At 51.8% G+C, this 25,874-nt stretch overlaps 3 protein-coding genes and 1 pseudogene across 9 annotated transcripts; 2 read left to right on the top strand and 2 right to left on the bottom strand.

Moving 5' to 3' along the window:
- The first annotated feature begins 1,252 nt into the window (after positions 1 to 1,252).
- On the top strand, positions 1,253 to 10,852 carry Asb16 (ankyrin repeat and SOCS box containing 16). The gene is made up of 5 exons (XM_052758829.1): positions 1,253 to 1,622; positions 5,842 to 6,109; positions 8,675 to 9,161; positions 9,480 to 9,593; positions 9,929 to 10,852. The coding sequence occupies exons 1-5, from the start codon at positions 1,322 to 1,324 to the stop codon at positions 10,112 to 10,114; spliced, it is 1,356 nt and encodes a 451-aa protein (XP_052614789.1). The 5' UTR covers positions 1,253 to 1,321; the 3' UTR covers positions 10,115 to 10,852.
- On the bottom strand, positions 3,746 to 3,852 carry LOC128123576 (uncharacterized; annotated as a pseudogene).
- Positions 10,853 to 14,294: 3,442 nt separating the features above from the next.
- Positions 14,295 to 18,534, top strand: Tmub2 (transmembrane and ubiquitin like domain containing 2). Of its 2 annotated transcripts, XM_052757046.1 has the most exons (4): positions 14,302 to 14,428; positions 14,968 to 15,021; positions 16,577 to 17,140; positions 17,373 to 18,534. In XM_052757046.1, the coding sequence occupies exons 2-4, from the start codon at positions 14,987 to 14,989 to the stop codon at positions 17,734 to 17,736; spliced, it is 963 nt and encodes a 320-aa protein (XP_052613006.1). In that variant the 5' UTR covers positions 14,302 to 14,428; positions 14,968 to 14,986; the 3' UTR covers positions 17,737 to 18,534. The 2 variants fall into 2 exon arrangements, with proteins under 2 accessions (XP_052613007.1, XP_052613006.1); XM_052757047.1 differs by lacking the exon at positions 14,968 to 15,021 and having other exon boundaries at positions 14,295 to 14,428.
- Positions 18,535 to 18,599: 65 nt separating this feature from the next.
- On the bottom strand, positions 18,600 to 25,874 carry Atxn7l3 (ataxin 7 like 3). 6 transcript variants are annotated; one of them, XM_052757042.1, is made up of 13 exons: positions 25,764 to 25,874; positions 24,313 to 24,423; positions 23,887 to 24,019; positions 23,502 to 23,673; positions 23,224 to 23,321; positions 22,939 to 22,961; positions 22,577 to 22,643; positions 22,373 to 22,458; positions 22,014 to 22,082; positions 21,754 to 21,797; positions 21,447 to 21,518; positions 21,211 to 21,368; positions 18,600 to 21,115 (listed from the first exon to the last, which is right to left on the bottom strand). In XM_052757042.1, the coding sequence occupies exons 2-13, from the start codon at positions 24,361 to 24,363 to the stop codon at positions 20,967 to 20,969; spliced, it is 1,122 nt and encodes a 373-aa protein (XP_052613002.1). In that variant the 5' UTR covers positions 24,364 to 24,423; positions 25,764 to 25,874; the 3' UTR covers positions 18,600 to 20,966. The 6 variants fall into 6 exon arrangements, with proteins under 6 accessions (XP_052613002.1, XP_052613004.1, XP_052613005.1 ...); XM_052757044.1 differs by lacking the exon at positions 25,764 to 25,874 and adding an exon at positions 25,072 to 25,254; XM_052757045.1 differs by lacking the exon at positions 25,764 to 25,874 and adding an exon at positions 24,842 to 25,037.

The following is a 25,874-nucleotide window of genomic DNA, read 5'->3' as shown; positions in this document are numbered from 1 at the left end:
GGTGTGGTTTCACAGCCTCATTCCTCCCCCTAGAGGCTCCTGGAGGCACAGCCACTTCCTCCAAAGGGGGAAGGGTGTACAGTTTGAAGGTCCCCAGTTCTAAGGTCAACCCCTTGGCACACCTCAGGTAGGCACGTGAGGCCTCTTAGAAATGAGGAAGTGCCAGGCGGTGGTGGCGCACGCCTTTGATCCCAGCACTGGGAGGCAGAGGCAGGTGAATCTCTGTGAGTTCGAGGCCAGCCTGGTCTACAGAGTGAGTTCCAGGACAGGCTCCAAAGCTACACAGAGAAACCCTGTCTCGAAAAACCAAAAAAAAAAAAGAAAGAAACTAGGGAGAAAAAAACTAGTCACTGAAGGTAGAGACCATTCCTCCCTGGGCATGAGGGGACAGGAGAGGCTCGCCCAACTATCAGACCCACATGGTAGTAGCCCCTAGAGTCCAAGTGCCTCATCAAGTCTGGCCCCCCCGGAGTCTTTGCCCTGCCCTCACCAGCTGTGTGATCTTGAGTCAGTAGTTTTCCCTTGTTAAGAGTTAAGTTCCTGCCGATGGCGGTGGTGGCGCACGCCTTTAATCCCAGCACTAGGGAGGCAGAGCCAGGTGGATTTCTGTGAGTTCAAGGCCAGCCTGGTCTACAGAGCGAGATCCAGGACAGGCACCAAAACTACAGAGAAACCCTGTCAGTGGGACTGAAATACTTAAGCTTGGCCATCTCATTTACTGACCAAATCTGCTTTGTATGTCCTCATTGACTGTGGTCCTCTGAGTAGAGGTGGATATGAGAGTGACTGAAATTCTACCACGTGTGGTACATGTTCGCAGCAATTGCTGTTATTGCAAATTCAGGAAGAATGGTTTGCTTCTCAGTGTTTCTCTCTGCCTCCCCTGACTGAGGTCTGTGGGCCATCCTGGGCTCCTGCCCACTTCCTCAGCCAACACTGTGGAGGCTGTAGGACCTTGGTCCTCCCCCCCACACACACCTCCCTACCCCGCTCCATCCTGCCCATCCATCCATCCCATGGTTGACTGCTTGGACTAGAAGGCTCACTCCAGAGAAGTGGGATCCAGGAATGACCTTGACTCAGGACCTGCTGACCAATGGAAGGGGACCAGTAGGGGCAGAGGCTGGCCCAATACCTTCTGCATTAGGATCATGACTCTAGGCAAACTGTTTACCAATGCAGTGAGGGGCCTATTTATAGACTCAGCTGCTTCCCCAGCTTACCAGGAAGGGGGCAGGGTGGCTCCCCAGAGCAAGGGTGCTAGCTGGGACAAGGAACAGTTCTCTGCCTAGGTGGCACTACCCAGACCACTGGACCCCTCATGGCAGGGGAGACCTTTCCTTTCACGTCCTCCACACTGCGTGCTCTCCGCCTACAGAGAGAGTGGTTAGAATGGGAGGACAGGAGGCGGGCTGCTGCCCATCGGTGTCGAAGCCAGAGATACCTCTCTAGTCCCCAGGCACGGCTCATGAGGCCTCGCCGCTCCTGCCGAGACCCAGCTGTCCACAATGCCCTGTTCTCTGGGGACCTACAGCAGGTTCAAATCCTGTTCCAAGATGAAGAGGCTGCCAACATGATTGTGGAGACTGTGAGCAACCAGCTGGCCTGGTCAGCAGAACAGGGTAAGGAGTACCACCTAGGAGGGCAGAGAGGGGAGAAGCGTGGGGGTGGGGAAGGGAAGAGTCCAGACCCTAGTTTAAAGTGGGCTGCCCATCATAACCACCCATGTTAGCTCCTTCCTAAACAGTTAAGGCAAAGTGTGGATTTGGGTTTTGTTTTTGTGTTTTGGTTTGTTTGGTTGGTTGGTTGGGTTTTTTTTTTTTTTTTTTTTTTTTTTTTTTTTTGCTTTATTTTGTTTTTGTGGTTGTGAGACAGGGTAAGTAGATCAGGCTGGCCTCAAACTCATAGAGATCCACCCACTTCTGCCTCCTGAGTGCTGGGATTAAAGGCATGTACCACCACACCCAGCCTCCAAAAGTTATGTTCTTATATAACACATACACAGCTTGAAAATGTTGGTTTTGGTTGACAAACAATTGTATGCACTATATTAATTATATAGGAATACCCATATGTTTTATATATATATAATATATATATTCCATGTTTCTCCTGTGGTTTTCTCCTATAGAAGGGAATTTTTATGAAATCCATATGCAATTTTTTTTACACTTATTGAAGTTGGGGGTAGGGAGGAGACCCAAGCACCTCCTGCTGAACCATCTCACCGGTCCAATAAGCACTTTATTTTTGAATGCTTATTAATAAGCATCGTCTGCCGGGCGGTGGTGGCGCACGCCTTTAATCCCAGCACTCGGGAGGCAGAGGCAGGCGGATCTCTGTGAGTTTGAGGCCAGCCTGGGCTACCAAGTGAGTTCCAGGAGAGGCGCAAAGCTACACAGAGAAACCCTGTCTCGAAAAACCAAAAAATAAAAATAAATAAATAAGCATCGTCTTTGCTGCTGTGCTCCAACCCACAGCTTTTTAAATTTTTCGACAGTCTTGCTAAGTAACCCAGGCTGGTTTTCAACTCACTCCATAGCTCAGGCAGATTTTGAGCTTGTGATCCTTCTGCCTCAGCCTTTAGAGTAACTGGGACCGTGTGCTTGTCCCATCAGGTCCTATCCAATATGTTACTGTCATTTGTTTTGAAACAGGACTTCTCTGTGGCCCAGACTGGCCTGGGACTTCGGATCTTCCTGTCTCATGCTCCTGAATGGTGGGGTTACAGTCATACACCATGCCTGGCCACATGCAATATTATCAAGTAATTTTTTTTCATGTAAGATCTTTCCTTGTCAGTGACCTTAAGTCCACAAAATACTCAAAGCTGTACATAGATGTGCCAGGATTTATATATAACTACTCTACAAATAGAATGGTAGATTTGGGTCCTTTCTCCTTTAAAAAAACATTTTTTATTGTTGAGACTCTTGGCCTTTCTAACATGCCGATGGTATCTTATTTTTCAGTTGTAAACATTCTTCAGTGTTAGCTAGTTAGAGTCAAAGGCCTCAAATCTTTAATCTCCGCCCCCCCACCCCACCCCCACCAGAGCAGAGCATATAAGATCACCTGGAAGAGAGCTGGTGGTGCATACCTTTAATCTCAGCACTGAGACACAGGCAGGCAGATCTCTGAATTCAAAGCCAGCATGGTCTACAAAGCAAGTCCCAGGACAGCCAGAGCTACACAGAGGGACCCTGTCTCGAAAAAACAACAACAACAAAAAACAAAACAAAAGATCACCTGGACCCAAATATGGGAGCAGTCTGGTTGTGGCATCTGTCACTTCCTGATTGCCAGGCTGACTTAGCTGATCAGGCTGGCTGGGCTGCTGTCCTCTTCCTGCTCTACCACTCCAGTCAGAGAAGACCACCTTCCCCAACAGAGGACTGGTCTTTGGTCCAGGGTGTACAAGTAGCTGCTCCCCTCCTAGGACCTCCAGATAAGCTCTCCAGATCACTGGTCTCACAGTGCTCTGGGATCTGCTTCCCCGCCTTTTCCTGCTCCCTACCAAGCTGCCAATCAGCACCCATCCTGCATCACTGCACTCGTGGTCCTTTATAACTTGTTTAGATTTATTTTATGTGTATGGGTGTATGTCTGTACACCATGTGCATGTCTAGTGCCCATGGAGGACAGCAGAGGGCATTGGATCCCCTGGAACTGGGGTTACAGGCGGTTGTGAGTCCATGCTGGGGGTTCTCTGGGAACCCAACTCCAGTCTTCTGGAAGAACAAGAAACATTCTTTTTTTTTTTTTTTTTTCTGGGTTGCAAAAGAGGATTGATTTTTCCACCTGTCTAGCCTGCCTTTGTCCACCAGCTGAACAAAAGCGTACACAAGTGCTGCTACAAGAAACCCCTGAGCCGTCTCTCCAGCCCCACTGCCCTCAGTCTTTAGTGAGCTCACAGCTCTCCCCTTTAAGTCTTTAACTGCCCAGGCAAACCCAGGTTTCATTGTCCTCTGCTCCCTGCATTTGAAGCCTCCCTGTATTCTGAGGCCTAGTCTGTATTTTCTTTGGGTTCTCCTGACATTCTTGATGGATTGTAAGCTCATCTTAGCCAAGACTTGTGACTTTTCGTTTTCTGTCTCCCACTCCCTTTGTGGAGAAGAGGTTTGAGGTACAGCCTTGCCGTATTTTACTGTGTATCCCAGACTGTCCTCAAATTCGCAGCAAGCCATATTATCTCAGCCTCTGATTGCTGTCATTACAGGCATGAGCCATCATACCTAGCTTCCTTTTTCTATTTATTTGTTTTTTGTTTATTTTTAGAGACAGAATCTCATTATGTAGTTCTGGCTGACCTAGAACTTGATATGTAGAACAGGTTGTGTTTGAACTCACAGAGATCCGCCTGCATCTGCCTCCTGAATACTGGGATTAAAGGTGTGCGCCAACCACTGCCCAGTTCTTAAATTACACTTTTACTTATTTATTTATTTATTTATTTATTTATTTATTTATTTATTTATTTATTTATTTATTTTCCTGGTGCTGAGGACCAAACCTAGGGCCTTGTGCTTGCTACGCAAGCGCTCTACCACTGAGCTAAATCCCCAACCCCACATTTTTATCTTATATATGTGGGTGGTGTTTTGTCTGCATGTAGATCTGTGCACTATTTATGTGCCTAATACTCATGGAAGTAAGGAGAGACCATTGGATCTCCTGGAACTGGAGTTATAGACTGTTGTGAGCTGCCATGTGGGTACTGGGAATTGAACTCCAGTCCTCTGGAAGAACAGCCAGTGCTCTTAACCACTGAGACATCTCTCCAGCCCCCTTTTTCCTTTTTTTTCCACTTTGATTGTTGATTGATGATTGATTGACTGATTGATTTGGGTATTAAAAGATGGAAGTCAGAGGCAAGTGCTCTACCACTGAGCCAGACCCCAGTCCCCTTTGCTGTTTTCAGTAGCAGGAGAATGAAGACCTTTATGTGCTTGACAGAAAATGTTCTAGGACGTATCCCAACCTAGCAAGTTTGTCCAAGTTAACCAAATACTTAACTGAGATGTTTGTGAAAACTGACAAGCATTTGCTTTAACCTCGGCCCTTGGATCTGGGGGTTCACAGTCCTGAGGAGAGCTTATGGGCCCAGGACAGGCAGGCACCGCAAGGCCCCAAGTCCTGCCGACCTGTAGTGGTGACTCCACCCAAGCTGTCCTGGCTTTGTCTTGAAAAATACCCAAATGGAACCTGGACTAGGTCTTATTCTTCAAAAACAAAACAATCTTCACCTAAGATTCAGAGAAACAGCGACCCCACTTCCCCGCCATGCCAACAGTGTCCACTTCAGTACAACACACTGTATCCTTTAAACACGTTCTTGACTGTTCCATTCAAAGCCAATACCAGTCATTGATCAACAAGCCCCTCTTTCCATCTGGCAGTCCATTTCCAAACTCAGCTCCCCACACCCCTGTGCACAGCTCCCATCTCCAAACCCAAGGCCAGATGTGAACGAAGAGAGCCACTGAACCCACTAGTCACTCAGCCTGAGGTTCCCGTCAGGATCTGCTCCTGGCTGTCTCCCTCCTCTGTGGTTTTATAGAATAACTTCTCTATGACACATACTATGTGAGATTTTCTGCCTTGTTTTCCAGTGCTGGGGAGTGTAGTGTTTTGTTAGAGACTGACAACGTGTTGAAAAAGGCTCTCCCAATGTGTTCTCCCAACTCAGAACTTGAGTGAACCCCTAGTCACAGGTCCAGCATGGCTGTTGGGGCTCAGTAAGCCAGACCCAGGGAAGGCCAGCATCTGGTGTCAGCCAGAGACAGCTTCTCCATCCTGCACTCCCATTCAAAGTCCTACAGTACTGCCTGTTCTCCTCAGGATTCTGGGTGCTGACTCCAAAGACCAAACACACAGCACCTCTTACCATCGCTGTGGCCAGAGGCTACATAGACTGCGCCCGGCACCTTATCCTGCAGGGGGCTGAGCTCGATGCCCGGATCGGAGGTCGTGCTGCCTTGCATGAGGCCTGTGCCCAAGTCCAACCCGACTGTGTTCGGCTGCTGCTCACATTTGGTGCCAAAGCTAATGTGCTGTCTGAGGAGGGCACAACCCCCTTGCACCTCTGCACAGCTCCTGAGTCCTTGCAGTAGGTGCCCATGGCCTGGGATGTTTTTGTGGGGCATGTTTGTGTGTCTGTGCCCAGCTCACATTCTAGGAACCAGGATGACCTGACCAGGCTTCGTTGTCATATATAAAGCACCTCAGGGATTTATGTTTTCACACAGAGATAGAGGCTCATCATTGTATTTCTGTGTATATGTGTGTGCACATGTGTGCAGGTGCCTATGGAGGCCAGAGTAGGGTGTCAGGTCTCCTGGAGTTGGAGTTATGCCACTGTGTCTGGCTTTCCTTCTACTTTGAAACAGAACCTCTATGTTGCTGAGACTGGCCTCACACTCGTGATCCCCCTGCCTCAGCCTCTTGGGTCTTGGTATTACAGGTGTGCACCACGATGCTCAGCTGTCTCCTCCCACTTATTTAATTTTTAAAATTGGTTTTCTATTTGGTTTTGACAAAGTCTTTCTCTATATCCTTGGCTGGCCTGGGACTTGCTATTTATGCCAGACCGACCTTGAAGTTTTGGTGATTCTTCTGCCTCTGCCTGCTCAGATTACAGGCGTGTGCCATCATGCCTGGCTCCCCACTCATTTTTGCTTTTATTTAGTTTTGTTTTGGACAGAATCTCATGTAACTTAGAAGATGATGACCTTAAACTCCTACCTCTACCTCCAAAGTGCTGGGGTTCCAGACATGCACCACCATGCTCAGAAACCAAAACCAGGCCTTTGCACGTGCTAGGCCAGCACTCTCTGAACTGCGTTGCATCCCTAATCCTTTTCCGTTGTGGTCTGTTTATGGGCAGCAGGATCTCACTGTGTAGCCCAGACTGGCCCCACACTCTTGAGTGATCTTCTTGAACCAGTCTTTTTTTTTTTCCCCTTGAGACAGGGTTTCTTTGTGCAGCCTTGGCTGTCCTAGAACTCGCTATGTAGACCAGGCTGGCCTTGAACTCACAGAGATCTGCTGCCACCACCAGGCCTGGGCACTCTTTCAAACACAGGGATTACAAGCATGAGCTGCCACACCCAGTATCCTTTCCCTTTTCACAAGACAGCAGTGTCTCGGACTCCCTGAATGGTGGTATTTACTCTTTTACAGATCAGTTCAGCAAACTCAGCTTGCAGGTAGGGACCCCAGACACTGACAGCCAACAGCCAGAGGTCTGCCCCCACCAGCTGTGGGTCAGTGATAGACCTCCCAGTGATCTAAATTTGCCAGCCCTACTCGAGAGGCTGAGGCAGGAGAATTGCCAGTCTGGTCTACATAGCTAGTACCTGGCCAGCTCGGGCTACATAGTGAGACCCTGTCTCAATAAACAAAATTACCAGCCCTTTCTCTGGTGCTTAGGACACAACTGAACTCTCGGTCTGCACACAAGCATCCTCCCACTGACTTTGTCCTTTTGAATATAGTGAGAATAGTCGTTTCCTGGAGCCCCACAGAGTAAGCTTTTTTAAGTGTTTCTTACATTTGGTATTAGAAGTCAAAACATGTCAACAACTAGGATTTACTACAGAATTAAACTTAGTAGTTTGTCAAAGGTGCTGTTGACTCAGCTCTTGGCCACTGAGCACTTGTATCCATGATCTGTATTGTATTTGGGGGAAGGATCTCCAGTTATGGTTTCACTAAAATCCAGCAGCTACTATTGCCTTTTCCGTTGTAAACTACCATTGGTTGGGCTGGAAAGATGCTCAGCCGTTTAACGGCTAGGCTCACAACCAAAACTAAATCACCATTTTGTTTCCATTGGCAATTTAGTTCAGCTCATGTTCTGTCACCACAGTAGGTAATAGCACATTTGCTATAATGGTGTGCTGGGCTGTAATTTTTCCAGCAATTCAGAGACTGTGAAGCAGGTTCCCTCTAAAATGTTTTGTTTGGTTTTGCTTGTTTTCTCTAAGGGAAAGGAGAGTAGGGAGGTCCCCAACCGCTTTCCTGGGCCGAGTGAATACAGCCCATTTGGGAAGAGTAGTCGTCTGTTTTTGGAACACACTTTAATATTCCACGTGTCCTAGTGTACTTAGGGGTGGGTTTTCCAAATCTTGCCCTATCAAAATGTAAGGAGATCAGGAGCTGGGGCTGTGGCTCAGTGGACAGAGTGCTTGCCTACAAACATGCATGGAACTTTGCCTTTGATTCCCACCGCCACAGAAACTGAGCTTTGTGGTGCAGAACCATAATCTCAGCAAGTGCAAAGAGGAGGCAGAAGGACCAGGAATTCAAGGTCATTCTCTGCTGCATAGTGAGTCTGACGTTGTCAGGATCGGGGTGCCGCTCAGCAATAGCTTGCCAACTTGCCTGGGTTTCCCGCCTAGCACAAAAAAAGTAAATCAGTTCAGTTCAGGACGGACTCTCCAGATTCTGCCACATCCATTAATGCTCTGTGTGTGCTCTTGGCTGCTGCACTAGACTGTTTTGGGCTTAACTGAAAATTGAAGGTGCTCTGGCAGCTTCTACTGGCACCATAGCCCTGGTGTTCGTAATGGAGTTTCTGTGATCAGATGGGAACACTAGGCCAGAGATATGGGTGGTGATCGCAGGCCTTAGGGTCCTCAGGATTTGCCCGGGTCTTGCATCCTGTCCGTAGGTGCGCCAAGTTGCTGCTAGAGGCTGGAGCATCTGTGAATGTGGCATCACAGGAGAGCGAAGTCACTCCCCTGCATGTGGCTGCAGCTCGTGGCCTGGAGCAACATGTGGCTCTCTACCTGGAGAAGGGTGCAGACGTGGACCTGCGCACCAGCCAGGGCGAAACTGCACTGAACGCAGCGTGCGCTGGAGCAGAGGGTCCAGGTAGCTGCCACGAGGCGGCAGCACGACAGCTCTTGGAAGCCGGGGCTGATCCCCGGGCTGCTGGTCGCAAGCGCCACACACCACTACACAACGCCTGTGCTAACGGTTGTGGAGGCCTGGCCGAGCTGCTGCTGCGCCACGGGGCCAGCGCTAGAGTCACCAACGGGGCAGGCCACACACCCATGGACTGCGCGCTGCAAGCGGTACAGGATGCCCCCAACTGGGAGCCCGAGGTCCTCTTTGCAGCGCTGCTGGACTACGGGGCCCAGCCTGTTCACCCTAAGGTGCGCTGGGAGGGCCTGGGGAAGGAGATGCCAACTGGAAGGGAGAGCCTAGGACAGAACTTCCTGACTGGAAGGGTCAAGGAGATCAAAAGCCTCCCTCAGTGACTAGAGGTCTATCTCCATCTTGGCAGAGGGGATAGGATGTCCAAAGGTAGAGAGAGTCAAGGAAACTGGGGCCAGGGGCTCGGGGCATGTGTGGACGGGGCAAGGGGAGGCATGGGGCACACGAGGGTGTGTGTGGCAATTTATAATAGCCAGCCTTGGGCTCGCCTTAGTTGGGGCAGCATGCAACTCCTAGGTTCCTATTTTGATTCCCAGATGCTGAAACACTGTGCCAACTTTCCTCGGGCCCTGGAAGTCCTGCTTAATGCCTACCCATGTGTTCCATCCTGTGACCCCTGGGTGGAGGCGGTGCTCCCTGAAGTGTGGCAGGTATGTCCACTCCAGGGGCGAGCTTTTTCCTAGCGGGCTAGAGAGGCCACAGGGAAGATAGACCTGGGCACAAGAGGGTAGGCAGTGAACCCCCTGGTTTCAGGCCTCCGTTTACAGCAGCCCACAAAGATCTTTGATCTCCCTTACTGCCCAGCCCCTTGCTGAGGGACAACCATCCTTTTATCAGTCAGCTTTGACTTGGTGGGAAGTCCACCAGCATGTCTGGGATGGGAGTGGCCACAGACATGACTGAAATCCAGTCCCCAATACCATGGCAATGGGTCATCAAAATCAGGGGTATTGGAGCATCTGATCCTCCCTTCCTTCTGGTCTAGGAACATGAAGCCTTCTACAGCTCCGCCCTAAGCATGGAAAACCAGCCAAGACGGCTTCAGCACCTGGCCCGCCTGGCTGTTCGTACTCAGTTGGGTAGCAGCTGCCGGCAGGCTGCCACCAAACTCCCACTGCCCCCACTGCTCAGAGACTACCTGCTGCTCTGTGTGGAGGGGCAAATCCAGTGAGCTCGGAGCAGGCCACTTCCATCTGCTCCTATACCCAGGCCTGGAAAACCAACCAGTACCCCTTTCCTTTGCACTTAGCATGCCCTCCAGGGCCAGCTCGTCCCTCCACTGACATTGGAAGCCACCTGCTGATCTTCAGGCCTTCTCAGCCTGTCCCCAAAGAAACCTTTCACCCACCTACCACTCTCATGCATAAGTAGAGAGATGGCCTCTTCATCGACCCAAGCTACAAGCAACTGATCCCAGGTGCAGCGCCTCCCTCGCCACCCAGGTGCCTACTCAGCCCCCTTCATAGTGGCAGGCCCTTACTTGGACTTGATGGCGTATACCTCTAACCCCAGTACTCAGCAGGCTGAGGCAGTAGAATTGTGAGTTCAAAGCTAGCAAGATCTTTGGGGCGGGGGAACCCTGCTTCTTTGCCTTCTTTCTTTTCTCTTTTTTCTTTTTTTTCAGAGCTGAGGACTGAACCCAGGGCCTTGTGCTTGCTAGGCAAGCGCTCTACCACTGAGCTAAATCCCCAGCCCTCTTTGCCTTCTTTCTAGCCCAACTCTAGATAGAACTAAAAGGGCTATTGTGCTTGTTTTTTCCCTAGCGCTAGGCATGGACCCCGGGGCTCGGGGTACGTGCTAAGCAAGTGTCCCACCACAGAGTCAGACCCCAGCTCTTAATGAAACCCATGTCTCAAATGGATGCTAGAATAATCTTTTTGTGTGTGTGTGTGTGTGTTTTTTTTTTTTTTTTTTTTTTTTTTTGGTTTTTCAAGACAGGGTTTCTCTGTGTAGCTTTGCTCCTTTCCTGGAACTCACTCTGTAGCCCAGGCTGGCCTCGAACTCACAGAGATCCGCCTGCCTCTGCCTCCCGAGTGCCAGGGATTGAAGGCGTGTGCTCCCACCGCCTGGCGTTGTTTTTGTTTTTTGAGACAGGGTTTTATGTAACAGCCCTAGGTATCCTGGAACTCACTCTGTAAACCAGGCTGGCCTCGAACTCACAAAGATCTATCAGCCTCTGTCTCCTGAGTGCTGGGATTAAAGATGTGTGCCACCACCGCCTGGCCACCTGAGACATTTATGATGTGTTCTCCCTTACTCCCGTGTTGCGTGGTATCTTAATCGGCAGTCACTCTAGAATGGCTTCTGGGGCCCAGACAGCTAGAAAGCTATCCTTCCTTACTTCTTCTGGCCCTAGAGACGAAAAGGTGTGACCACTCACATTTAGGGGGAGGCTTTTCAAGGCAAACCAGTTTTATGAATGCAAATAAACAATTTGTGCACAGAACAAATGTATGGATATTGTTAGGTTTAAATGTGACTGAAGTTCCCATCATTCCATGTTTATTCTCCTCTCTGTGTTCTTCTGGGGCTTCTACCTTTTCTGCCTTGAACAGGTATTACTAGTGACATGAAAAAGGCTACAGACCACACACACACATACACGCATGGGAGCCTTGTGGTAACTATCCCAGGAGAGAATAGAGGGGCTGATTTGACCTTTTTTCTAGGGACACAGGGATCTCAATCACCAGATGGTATCAGACAGCAGAGTCACATCAGGAGCCCCGGGCCTGCTTCCTGGGGCCTCGGCCCTGGTTCAGCAGAGAAGGGACCACCTGTTTCTGGATGGAGGTTTTGCTTTAGTTCCACAGAGCCAAAGGTCTAAGACAGTGGTTCTCAACCTATGGGTTGAGACCCCTTTAGGGATCGAACGACCCTTTCATAGGGGTCATCTAAGACCATTGAAAAACAGATATTTATATTATGATTCATAACAGGAGCAAAATTACAGTTATGAAGTATCAAAGAAAATAATTTGGGGGGAGCTTGAGACAGGGTCTCTCTATATAGCTCTGGCTGTTCTGGAACTCCATTTGTAGACAAGGCTGGCCTTGAACTTACAGAGATCTGTCTCTGCCTCCCTAGTGCTGGGATTAAAGGTGTATACCACCACACCCAGCTTCGACAAAAATAATCTTATGGTTCTCACCACAACATGAGAAACTATTAAAAGGTTGCAGCATAAGGAAGTTTGAGAACCACTGGTTCTAAGAGAAGAAAAGGAAGACTTCCCAGTCCTTGGCCTGAGTTGGAACCTTGCTCCAGGGAATGATGCGAAGTTTCTGCCCCATTATAGCAGGCAGGCCCTAGCCAGTCTAATCTCTTCTATCATGCCTTAAACCACAAAATACCTATTTGTTGCTTTTGTTTTCTTAAAGATATCGTGGACTATATGTATTACTTTTGTGACAGGGGAAGATTTTCCAGTTACAAAAGAGAATGAAATATTAAAAGAACAGAGTTTAGGGGTGGCTTTACTTTGTTTTACATTGTGTGTGTGTGTGAATTCATCAGAGGACAACTTGCAAGAGCTGGTTTTCTCTATCCACTCAGCAGGAGCCTTGCTGAGTCATTCTGTTGGCCCTAGGTTGGTTTGTTTTAAATCTGTGTGTGTATGTGTGTGTGCGTGCACCACAAGATGGAGGATATCTGCAGAAGCCAGAAGACAGCACAGGATCCCCTGGAGCCAGTTACGGGTGGTTGTCAAAGTCAAACTCAGGTTCTTTGGAAGAGCAGCAACCACTGAGCCATCCTCCCAAATCCTAGGTTTGTTTAATAAATATTACACCATAAACAGGTAAAAGGAAAAAGATTAGAAAGTTATTTGCACTTATCCTAAGGGCTGGTAAGTAGGGAATGAGGCCTTGGTTTGATCCTCAGCACCCTCATTAAATATTAATAATAATAATAAAACCAGCAGGGCATGATGGTGTACACCTTTGATCCCAGCACTAGGGAGGCAGAGACAAACGGATCTCCCTTGATTTCTAGGCCAGTCTGGTCTACATAGCAACTAGGACAGCCAGGATTACATAGAGAGACCCTGACTCTAAACAAACAAACAAACAAACAAATAAAAAAGCCCGGCACAGCTGCATGCATGTCTGTGTAATGCCAGCACTGGAGAGGTTAAAGCGGGTGACTCTGGGGCTTGCCGACCAGCTAATGTAGCCTAATAGTGTAGCTCTAGATTCAATGAGAGATCTTGTCTCGGAAAGTAAGGTGGAGAAAGTGACTGAGAAAGACTCTTGAGGCCTCTATACATGTGTTCCTGCACACACACACACACACACACACACACACAGATGAAGTTTTCTTGCCAGCCAGCTTGGCAGAGTCGTGTGATTCTAGCTACTCCAAAGGCTAGAGATCCAGGACAGGCACCAAAACTACACAGAGAAACTCTGTCTCGAAAAAAAACCAAAATCTGATATTCAGGCTATCTGATATTCAATTCCTGTTAAAGGGTCGTTGGAACCCCAAGGGGTCGCGACGCACAGGTTGATAAGCACTGCTCTACGACACAGCGTTAACAGGGAAAAGCTAATCCAGGGTGATAGACTTGGAAAGATGGTTCAACTGTTATGAGCATCTGCTGTTCTTTCCAGATCTGAGTTCTCTTCCCAGCACCCAAAAAATGCGGTTTACAACCTCCTGCATCCCTAGCTCCAGGGATCCAGTGCCCTCTTCTGGCCTCTACAAGCAATCACACACATGGCATACACATACAAACACATAAATAAATAAAAGCAAACAAATAAACCATTTTTTAAAAGGGTACTATATCTGTGTCTCTCTGAAATGCCTTTCTGCTTTATTTATCAAAGCACCATTATTATGAGGCAGGAATCTTACAGTACTTAAGACTATAACGGGTCTTCTTGCCTGTCTCCTCGAGTAACAACTTTCTTAGAAGTAGAAATACCAGACCTTATGGATCCCAATATTGGAGCTCGGTGCGCACTGGAGCAATAATGAATCCCATTAGTTCCGGAGCTCGAGAGCGAAGCCGGAAGGAGTGATAGAGGGAAACCTAGCGCTGGGTCGACCAAAAGAGCCTGCCTGGGCACTCTTCTAGGCATGATACCACGCCCCCTCCACAAGCACCTCCCCCAGCCGCCCCTCCTCTTCTGGCCCCGCCTCTGACCTCTGGACGGCCTGGGACCACGCCCACTAGGCGTGGCCTTACTGCCTGCCAGAAGTCCGAAATCCCGCCAACAATGACTCCGCCCCTCCTGCCGCTGTGCAATCTGGCCCTTTTAAAGATTAGTTTACGTCAGTCCGCCTTACGTAGCTTTGCGTCATCAGTACAAGGCGAGGAGGCGGGACTTCCGGCCCCGATGTTAACAGCTTCCGAGAAAAGCCGGAAGAGATCGGACCCTGAACAGAATCTTGAGTTGCCAGCCCCTCCCCCGACCCTTACGGAAAGACGAGTGCAGAGACTGCCCTGGCGAAGTCAAAACATTTATCCTGGCTCTGTCAGGTGAGGCTCTCCTTCCCCATCCAGAAACAGTCCAATCCAAACCCCCTTTATTTTCCCATGACGCTCAGCGTCCTCAAGCCCCGCCCCCAGTCCCTCTGCCCCGCCCCGAAGTTTGAGGGGCGTGAATGGTTTGTGACACCCCCCCCATCTGACCCTAACCGTCACCGATCTGGAGAGCTGGGCTTGGGCACTGCGACCGTGACCCGGAAGCCCTTCGGCTGGAGGGCGGGGGCTCATGGACTCTACCGCCACGGGAATAGGATCTCTCAGGCGCAGAGCCTTCGCCTCAGAAAAAGCAGGGTCGGGGACGACTCCACACCGCGCGGTCAGGGTCGTCCACGGGCTGAGGAGAGCACTGAGGCCTTGGAGCAGGCAGACGCGGGGTCCTAACTGCCCACGGCAGTTCCTTGTGTCCTCGGTTCCCGTCTGTCTTTGCCACAGTTTCCTTTTCTGTGAATCACGGTTCCTGACATTAACCTTACCATCAGGGGTTAGTTGTGGGAGTGAAACATAATTGCTATCATTTGTTTATCGAACAGTCTTACTTATTTTGCTTCGATGATTTCACGTCATCTTCAAAACAACCTCATGAGGTAGGTACCATTTAAAACCCCACTTTATTGATGACAATGCTGAGGCTGTGAAAAAGCTGTTGGCAGTTACATGGCTAGAAGGGGGACTAGACTGCGATCTGTGTTTCCCTGACTCCAGGGCTAATCTGTTAAGTAAGGCTGTGGAAACTCTTTGAATGTCAGTATGTCCACAAATAGTCTTTGAGCAGCATTGTGGCATTGCAATGAGAGCTTCGTACAAAGAGAACTACGCTTGATTCTCCCGGAAGTCAATGAAGACATGGACAGGTTATAATGATGTTTTATGGGTGCTCTGAGAATAGTCTGATAATGATAATCACCAGGTGGATTTGCCCAGGGACAGGTGTGAAAGTAGATCCTCCAAGGAAAAGAAAAGGTACTCCAAGGAGTATGCAGAGATCTTCCATGCTTTTCTAAGAAACTGCAGAGAGGGAGAACCTTCACAGCACAAGACAGACTGAAATAAGGAATGTGGCAGCTGTTGGGAAATCTCTCCAAATAATTTATACTTGACAGTTTTTATTTTTTTGACTTGTTTGTTTAAGATACCTCACGTAGTCTGGTATTTGAATTTGCAATATAGTGGAGGCATGTCTTGAACCCTTGATCCTACCGCCTTCATTTCCCAAGTTCTGAATAACTGGAGTATATGCTGGGGCAGTGGTTTTACAGTTGTGAGCCAAGCCCCTGGTGACCCAAAGAGGGCAGTGTTTCTGGTATCTGCCCCATGTGGCTCCCCAGAACTTGCCAGAACAGTTTCGCAGGAGACAAAAGTGTCTGCTGATAGTTCCAATACACTCGTCCATTTGTAGTGATCTGATTCTGTCCTTGATAGATCAGAATGTATTTATTTATTTTGGCTCTTGACAGCTGTGCATGCATGGGTCTGTGGCCATGAATGAGACGTAACCAAATGAGAATCTGGCAGGGTTGGCTGCACAAAGCCTGTGAAGGAGTCTTCTCATTCTCTGAAGCTGTGGTTGAGGCTGCTTAGGGGGCATATGTGCTTGGTCACATGTTAGAAATCTTCGAGAAACTCCAGGCTTAAAGAAGCATATGTAACCAGGGGGGTAGTGGCGCATGCCATTTAATCAAAGCACTCGGGAGGCAGGGGCAGGTGGATCTCTTGAGTTTGAAGTTAGCCTGGTCTACAGAGTGGTAGTTCCAGGATAGCCAGGGTTACACAGAGATACCCTGTCTCGAAAGGAAGAAGCAAATGCTCTTTCTTCATTATCCTCCAAATATCAAATAAATAAATAAAAGCAACTAGCAGCTGGTGACAAGCTTATGAGACTTTTCTGGTGACCTGTGCTCCTATGGGAACAGAATCTGAAAGCTAGAGTTTCACAATAGAGGCCAAGGGTAAGTCCTTAGCTTGCGATTGAGGGTCTACTACAGTTGGGGAGGTTGGCTGCCTCTCCTACAAAACATCACAAACTCCTGTCTTTTGTTTGTTTGTTTGTTTTTCTCCAGCCTGACTCAGAACCTAAACAAACTAGAAACCTGGTTATAACCCCTCAGGCCATGCTGATGCTATCCCCTTTTGTTCCTGCAGTGTGGATCCGGTCAGCAGCCAGGCCATGGAGCTCTCTGATGTCACCCTCATTGAGGGTGTGGGTAATGAGGTGATGGTGGTGGCAGGTGTGGTGGTGCTGATTCTAGCCTTGGTTCTAGCCTGGCTCTCTACCTACGTAGCAGACAGCAGTAACAACCAGCTGCTGGGCACCATTGTGTCAGCGGGAGACACATCTGTTCTCCACCTGGGGCATGTGGACCAGCTGGTAAGCCAAGGCACTCCAGAGCCAACAGAACTCCCCCATCCATCAGAGGGGAATGATGAGAAGGCTGAAGAGACCAGTGACAGTGGTGGAGACTCCACTGGGGAGCCAGGAGCTAGGGGAGAGATGGAGCCCAGCCTTGAACATCTCCTGGATATCCAAGGCCTACCTAAAAGACAAGCAGGCCTGGAGAGCAGCCGTCCAGAAGCTCCACTGGGATTGGATAATAGCACAAGCCTCTCTCCCAGCCCCAGCCTCATCAATGTTCGGCTCAAGTTCCTCAATGACACTGAGGAGCTAGCTGTGGCCAGGCCAGAGGACACTGTGGGAACCCTGAAGAGGTGAGTAGGCTGGAAAGAGAGTAGTTGCTCATGACTTGTGCCTCAGGCATTGGTTTCCCTGAAAAAGTTGATGCAGATCTGAGAGCACTAGAGGAGTTTTAATGGCTGGCCTCTGTTAAAGGGAAATGGGAGACTCCCATAGACAGCCCATCAGTTTCTTCCATGTCCTGTTTTGTTGGTCCAGGCCTATATACCATCCTTCCTCATCCAGTCTTTCCTTTTATCCTTGTAGCAAATACTTCCCTGGACAAGAGAGCCAGATGAAGCTGATCTACCAGGGTCGGCTGCTGCAGGACCCAGCACGCACACTGAGTTCCCTGAACATTACCGACAACTGTGTGATTCACTGCCACCACTCACCTCCAGGGGCAGCTGTTTCTGGCCCCTCAGGCTCTTTGACCCCCTCAGCCACTGAACCATCCAGCCTTGGTATCAATGTGGGCAGCCTCATGGTGCCTGTGTTTGTGGTGCTCTTGGGCGTGGTCTGGTACTTCCGTATTAATTACCGCCAGTTCTTCACAGCACCTGCCACTGTTTCCTTGGTGGGAGTCACGGTCTTCTTCAGCTTCCTAGTATTTGGGATGTATGGACGATAAGGACATCTGGGAGACAATGAATGGCATGGTCTTCCTCCTTCATGGCCTCCCCCCTTTCCTGGCCAGAGCTGGGCCCAAGGACCTGGGAGGGAGGGATGGGAAGGATATGGTGGGTACCCTGTCCATAGGACCCAGGAAGCAGGTGTGTGTGTCCACAGGGTACAGATATCTCTGCAAGCACAACTCAGGTAGAAACAAGGATATCATCTTCCCTCTTTTGGAATCCCAAAGTTCAAAATGTCAAGCTCAGTGAGAAGCTTGGGCTCTGGGTCTTCCCTCCTGGCTGTGGCCCTAGGCCTTTTCCGTTTCTTGCATGTCTGCGCCCTACCCCCAGGGTTGCTGCCAGGGCAGCTCAGCATGGCCTTAGCATTTCTCTGCAGGGAGCTTGAAGTACCACTTCCACGCCTTAGATGAGGGTGATCTTTTGAAACGAAATTCACAGGCAGGGATGAAGACTGTACTAGCTTTCCCTATAGGTACCCAGCTGCCACCACCTCCTCCCTCCACCCCTTGTAGCAGGAATAGGATATTTTGCTTTCTTTCAAAGCACTTTTTTTCCCCCTCCTAAATAGCCGGCATAAAGCTCAGTTAGGCAGGGGATTGGGGCAGAAGGCCAAGCCCCCAGCATCAAGAGGCCAGGTCACAGCTGCTGCTAGCCTAGGCCTAAGGCTGTGAGGGAACACTGGCCCTAATCCAGTGTCCTGCCCAGTTCCAAGGACGAGCTCTGGGTATAGATTGCCCTGCCCTAGGCCCTCAGTTGGTGGGTCAGTATGAGCAAATAAAATTGCATTTTGTGGCTGTGGAGCCTCTTTTGTGACTGCTCTACCCTCAACAACATGGTAAAGAGGGTGGGTAGGCCAGGCTACCAACGGGAGATGCAGTTTATTTACACCAGCAGCCATGGGGGCAGAGGGAATACACAGCGTTTACAAAGTTAGCTACCTGTACAGGATGGATTACATATGCAAAAATAAAAATCTCAAGACCACAGGACAGCGTGAGCCCCACCCCCCCTCCCCCAATGACCCCAGCATGCGGTAATGCCAGGCGGGTGGCCCCTGGGCATGCGGGGGGGAGTGATGCATGGAAGGAAAAGCCACCGGCCATGGAAATTAGTACAGAACCCCCCACACACTCAGACACATGATAGGGTACAGGGAGGACGACACCTAGCCAGGGTGGGGGATGGGAATTGAAACCCACACAGCCTGCTGTTAGAGGGAGTGGGGAGTTCCTGGCCCCGTTCAACTACACGGTAGGGGGGCATACTCCCCAGAAGGAAGGGGTTTGTTCCCTCAGGGTCCCTGCTGGACCAAGCCCATCTCTTACCCAGCCTGGGCAGGGGGCTCTGCCCTGAGGGTGAGCCAAGGAACAATAGGGAAGTGTTTTGTGGACAAACCAGTTCCCGAACTACCCCCTCCAACCAGAGGAGAAGGGAGAGGTGGGAGAGCAGAGTGAGTTGGCCTGAGCTGCAGCTACTTCGCCTGGGCCGGCGTCCCGACCTTCAGCAGGCTCCCAAGCCTGTGCTTGGAGGCAGCTGAAGAACCTGCTCTGCCCCTCTAGTTTCCCCTCAAGGGAGAAGGCTGTAGAGGGCCAAGGACGGAGGAGCCCAGGCTCCAGAATTTATTCTAACTCCTGCCAAAATTGGTTTGACTTTTTAAAAAATAATCACAATGCTTGGGTTAAAAATCAATTTGTAACCAGGCATCAGCCACAATCAGAACCACCCCAGGGGGAGACTGGGGTTCCAGACAGGGTACTGCAACCCTAACTCTGTTGTTCCCTTAACCCTCTAGGGTCCCTAACCCAAATCAGTCCAACCAGTCCTGGGTACTAGCTACCCAGTGTGGGAGTGGCTCCTCCTGGGAACAGAGGGGACATGTATAGCAAGTGCCAGAAAACTTGGCTCAGGGTCAACCCCCTTCCTGTCAGTCAGCTGTACTCCAGCCCATGTCCAGGTCCTCCAGCTCAGTTCCAAGGCATACCACCTACTTGGCAGGTGGGACAGTACATCTCTTCAGGATGTAAGCCAGGTAGGTGGGTGCCCTGGCATGACAGTCCCACAGAGGGGCAACCGCACCCAGCCAACCTCCACTGACAACCAAGGGCAGAGACTACCTTCTCATCCCACCCTACTCCTAGCAAAGGGAGAGAGGCACAAGATTAGGGTTTTCCTCAGAGCCCCAAACCACAAGTACAGAATAAATAACTTAAAAGCGGCAAGGGAGGGAACGGGGCAGGCTTTAGAGGCGGGAGCGCTGAGAGGAACCAAAGCTGGTCAAGGGGAAGGGGCGGCAAGCAGCAGCTGGGAACTCAGGCTGCCCCAGCAGGGCAGGGCTGGGGGGCAGGATGGGGGGGGAGAACAGGGGGCCACCCCAGGAGGGTGAGGCTGGGCCCCTTCCTGGGGCAGGGAATGAGGTAAGAAACATTTCAAATAAAGCAGCACCGTCCCTCTCACCTGGGCTGTCCTCACAGCCCTGGGGCAGGGAGGGCAGGGGGCCACTCTGATACAGGCCCCCTCTTCCTACCCTCCCCTTCCCATTCCTTGAAGCTGTAGAGGCTGGAGGCCCTTTCCTGGCACCCAACAACAAAAGGACAGCTCCTGCTGCCAAGGAGGCCCATGGGGACTGAGGGAAGGGCTGCCCCGTGAGGCAGTTCTGGATGCCCACCTCAGCAGACAGCACTCTGCCTGCTGCCCCCGGGGACTGGGGACATCTGATAGGACTCTGCACACAGACAGGACACACCAGCCCTGCCCCTCAGCTCCAAGCACCGGACCCATTCACATTGCTGAGGGCAGCCAAGGGAGGCCCCCTCTGGGCTCAGCTTCCAAACCAAAGCTGCCTGGGTAGCCACAATGCCCCTCGGCAGGACTCAGTCCAGTTCCTGGGGTGGGGAGCAGGCAGCGCCCTGGCACAGTGCCCAGGTCAGGCCCCCAGCCTAGCTGGACATCCAGTAACTCACAGAATAAATAGGAAAACCACCTCCCCACCAAACTTATGTCCAAGGCATAATATGTCCAGGTCTGAGTCCTGCACGCCGAGGGTCATGCTTCGTTGCAGAGGACCCTGACACCCCCCAGGGGCACATAACTGGATCCTCTGCCTGCCTGGCCCACCAAGCTTCCCAAGCCCAAACCCCCAGCAGCTGTCCGTATGCCAGGCTATGCCGCCTGGGTGGGGGTCGGGAGAGAGGGCTCTCTCAGCCAAAGGCTATCCCTTGCACCCAAGTCAGTTGACGTCATCATAGATGCTGGGCGTCGGGGGAGCCGGTGGCTTTGGCTTTTTCTTCTTGTTGGAGCCCAGGCCGGAGGCAGTCCCTACCAAGCTCAGATGGGATTTCTTTTTCTTGGTTTTCCGTGATTCAGAGCTGTTGGTACCTGCAGAGGCGGAGGCAGAGGGATTAGAGTGGAGTTGTGAAGGGAGGCAGTGCCCCAGTGCCCAAAGCCCCTGAGATCAATTGGCACTGTATTACCTAGACCCCATCCTTGATTTTCACTAGTCTTGGAGGAGCCTGAATCAGAAGGTGAGAGATCAGAAGAGCCGTCCCACTGAAGCCTGCTGATGAGGGCCTGGCTGTCAGTCATGTCAAAGCTGTCATTATCCAAGGAGCTCTCGACCTCCGGAAGGACGCTGGCAAGGGGAGTCAATGAAACGTGAGGGAAAGAGATCACCAACCTGACCCACTACCCTTCAGGAAAGGTCACTTACGCTGGGGGCCCAAGGAAATAAATCCGTACGGTTCGCCTCTGTTCATCCGTGTGCTGAGGGCAGCGTAGTGACCTGGTGGGGACAGAATGATCAGACCCTGACAAGGCAGGGAAGGACTTCAGGAACTCAGGTGGAGCAGAAGCTGGAGGGACAGGGAAAGAGTCAGTGGTGAATCCCCAGATGGTGGCCTAATAAGTAAGGCCTAGCAGATGAAGGGAGGGTTAAGAATGGGGGCCCATTGCTCAATTCCAGGGGTCCTCCCGACCCATGCCTATGGGATCAGCTCCCATTTAGTATCTGTGCTCACCTTGTGCACATCTTCTTGGTATGTTCAGAAATCACTCCACATTGCTGGAAGAGGAGCATAAGCTGAAAGGAGGCCAGGGGGCCTACTCGGAATACTAGCTGCTCCCTCCGCACCAATGCCGGACTAACTGCCCAAGCAGAAAGCAGCCCCAGAGCAGTGGGACAGGAAGCCTACTGCTGCCATGGCACCTGTCCCTCCAGGGTCCTGACTCTCAGTCACTGCCCAGCCCAAGCCAACCCTCCCTCTCTCCAATCACACACCGTGGTGAGCAGGCTCCGCAGCTCTTCCGGCCCAAGGGTCTCATAGCTGATCCCAGTTGAGTTGCTATACTGTGAGAGAACCAGAGGTACGGGTCAGAGAAGGAAAAAGAAGGGCAGACAGGAAAGGGTGGGAATGGAGACTCGGTCCCTCTCTCTCATCCCTGCCGCCATGCTGTTTTCTAGAGTCTTCCCAACCTACCTGCATATGGACAGGAGACGGGACCCACCAAGAACACCAACACCCAAGGCTCAGAGAGCCTTACATCCACTGCTAGCTGTCAGCAACCTGAGCTCACTTGTCCAAATCCCAGCCACCTCAAAGGGCAATGAGGAGAGGCAGAAAGGGAGCTTCTACTCACCTTAAACGGATCGGAGTTGCTAAGTTCCCCTGAAGAAGAAAAAAGAAGGGGAAGGGTGTTTGATGCAGAGGTACAGACAGAGAACCCTGAAAATAACCAGAGAGGAAGTGGGGTGATAGAAGGCTCACAGGCCCTCCCTCCCACCCCCTACAAGTCCTGTGATCACCCCGCTGACAGTGCCCCTGTTGGTCTAGCCCCACTTACCATTTTTGTGTTTTAAAGACTTGGATCTTCGAGGGGAATTAGGGTTCTGGAATGGGAGATACCATAGCTTTGGGGGAAGGGCAGCGATAAGGGGGGGCCGAGAACCCAGGGAAGGAAAAAAGATTTGACAAAGAAACAACCTCAAACTCATACTACTCCTCCCCGGGATGAGGCCTGCTGCCTACATTCCCTCCCTCCCTTCCACCAGAGGGAGCTTCCCTGCCCACCAGTCACCCCAAAGAGCCCCCTCCTCCCACAGCAACACCACAGTTGAGTAAAAAGACCTGAGCACTCCCTGCCCAAAAGGGAGGGAGGGCATCTGTCCTTCACCCAAACTTCCCCCATGCTCGCGCGGCTCTCACCTTGTCTGATTTTCTCTTCTTGGCTGGGGGACGAGAGAACAAAGAACATAGTTACTTTTGAGTTCTCGGTCTCAGCATTTATATGTTGTTCAAAACTACGTTTTCAGGGTTGGGGACTTAGCTCAGTGGTAGAGCGCTTCCCTAGCAAGCGCAAGGCCCTGGGTTCGATCCTCAGCTCTAAAAAAAACCCCTACATTTTCCCGTCATCAAGACAGTTTACAGCAAATGTATGCTCTAACCCCCGCTTTCCCACTTCACCCCAGTTTCTCCCAGAATCCCAAACACCTTTCTTCTCTGAGCCATAGGACCAGTCATTGTCATTGATGTCATCATTGTCTTCTTGGTCACTCTCAGACTTGTTCATATTGTTGCTATTGGCAATCCTGCCCAGAGTTGAGAAGAGAAAGGGTCAAGGTTATCACACATCTGCACATTATTTTGCACATTATTTTACAGCGATACATGTGAGGGCCAAGTGTCCTCCACACCCTACCACCCGCCCCCATGGGACTACAGACTGCACAAGATGTGTGTCAGTGGTGCAGACAGTGAGAGGTTCTCACCGACGGTTGGCGATTCGGCTGCTGTTCCGACCCATTCCCAGGCACTTCTCCAGGTGGGGGGCAAAGCGGGACGCAGCAATACTGCGGCTGCAATTGGGGCAGACACACTCCTTGCTCTTCCACTGGTTGAAAACCTGTCCAAAGATGTCCAACCCAGGCTGGTCCACGATCTCTGGGGACAGGAGAGGCGTGGCGATCAGAGCAGGCAGGGTACCCTCACAGCTTGTTCTCCCCTATGCTCCCAGGCCCCCTTTAAACCCATCCCTGCTTAAGTTCACAGGAGCGTCAGGCTTTGCATCTAGGGCAGTTACTAGAGAACCCTCTAAGTGCCCCCCCACCCCCCCTGGGCAGAACTAGAGCACTCTTCTTCCACCCTGAAGCTCACCAAAATCCTTCATGCTCTCAGGATCTGTATCATCCAGGAAGAAGTAGCCACACTTGACAGCCCGGTGTACCTCAAAGCAGAATCCCAAACAAGAATCCTCGACCAGGTCCGCATATATCTCCTGAGCGATGGCCTGGGCCCCAGGAGAGAACATCCATGGTCACAAGGGTGGCACCCCCCAGGACTGAACAACTCTCACCAGCCCAACGCCCTGGCCCCGACCAAGCAGGCTGCTTCCCTGGCCACTTTCCCCACCTTGACTTTTTTATTCCTTTCTCCCTCCCAGATCCTTGGGTCGCTTCAGCTGGCTATTCCCGCTAAGGAACGAGGCTGACTACCCAAATTCCTCTCTGGCACAGATGCCAGATAGAGCGACGCGGAGACACCGACAGAAAGACCCAGAGGCACGCGTGGGGGAGCCTTCACCTCTAGTTTGCTGTTATCCAGGCCAGACAAAGACATTTCCTCCATTTTCATTTGTAAACTCTTGTGGAGACGGCGCTCTGACTGCTCATAGCACAGCGGGCGGCAACACGGCTGCAGACACGGAGGGGGGGGGGAGTTGGTGTGAGTCCCAGACACCCCCAAAGACTGCCACCTCCCCTCCCCACCTCCGGGCCCAGGGCTTAATCCTGGCATCACAGAGTCTCCCTCCCCGAGGCCCCGGATCACTAAGTCTGATGGTTTTCAGGGCCTGAAAACCAGAGGTGGCCTCGTCCTCCCCAGGCCTAAGCTCAGGCCCTGAACTGCACTGCCAATCAGACTCTGGGTCTATAGGAGGCAGCAGCTCATCCCAGGTACCCAAAACTCAAACCCCTCTTTGATACCCATGGTGCAATGCAGCAGGGGGAGGAGAAGGGACTCTAAGGCCTCAAAGCAAACCCACAGGGTGTGGCAAAGAACTGCACACACTCCTCAAGACAACCCCCCTTTCCCTAAGGGCTCTCGGAGTCACCTCTGCTTTCAGCCAGGATGTCCACTTGGGGGGGTACTGCTACCAGAAGTAGGAATGGCCCTAAGACCCTACCACCTTCACCCCACTGCCTTCTCTTAAAATAAGCCTGCCGCTCTACGAGAGGAACAGCCCACAGAAGCCTACAGGCAAAGGGCATTTCCAGCCAGCACGGGCAGGAGCAGAGGAGAGCCCCGTGGCAAGCACACTCGAGGAGTGGGCACTCCCCTTACCTGTTCTTTTAGATCGCACCCTCCCTCCCTCAGGACCAGCCCGGAAGTCTCTCCAAGAGCCCCAAAGTCCAGAAATCCCCACCGTAGGATTCAGAAACAGCGCCCACAGTTCGGGGCCCCACTGAACGGTGGGTACGAGTTTAAGGAGCTGCCGGCCTCGAGTGGGGTGGGGACTGACAAACGAGCCGGGGGCACTGGGAAGGGTAGCAGGCCGTGCCGCGGCTCTTCTCCCGTCCTTGCGGCACTGCTGCTGCATCATACCGACTGGGGGGAGGAGAGCCGAGCCGCCCAAGGCCGGCGGCGGGCCGGGACAGACCGACCCCCAGAGAGTAAGGCAGAGTGGGACGCGTCCCGACCCCTCTCGGTCGCCGCCAGCCCAGAGCCCGGACCGGCCGGGGAAAGAGTCCGGGAGGGTGTCTCTATTGTCCCGGGGGCTGGGGCCTGGCTCCCTAACAAAGGCCCCGCGCCCCCTCCCCGGCCGGCCCTGCCCCGCCCAAGGAGGACCCAGCCAGGGGGAGACCGGGGGGCCCCGGCCCGGCCGGGAAGCCGGGGAAAGCCGGGCGTTTCCGCGTCGGCCCGGGGGGAGGGGAAGGGGCGCTGACCCAGACCTGGGGGGAGGGGGCCCAAGCCCCGCCTCGGGCCCCGCCCCCCGCCCCCCGCAGGCCCCTCCCCCGTCCCCGTTCCGTACTCACCCCGCCCGGGGGGCCGCGCCGGGGCCCGGCGGCCTCTCAGGGCCGCGTCCTCCGGCGGCGGCGGCGGCGGCGGCTGCTGCTCCGGAGCCCCATGTCCGTCGGTCCGTCCTC

This window comes from Peromyscus californicus, unplaced genomic scaffold (genome assembly GCF_007827085.1).
Source record: "Peromyscus californicus insignis strain IS unplaced genomic scaffold, ASM782708v3 Scaffold_3__1_contigs__length_106647218, whole genome shotgun sequence".
Taxonomy (NCBI): Eukaryota; Metazoa; Chordata; class Mammalia; order Rodentia; family Cricetidae; genus Peromyscus; species Peromyscus californicus.
Note: the sequence above shows the minus strand (reverse complement) of the source record. Positions and strands in the feature narration are given on the sequence as shown.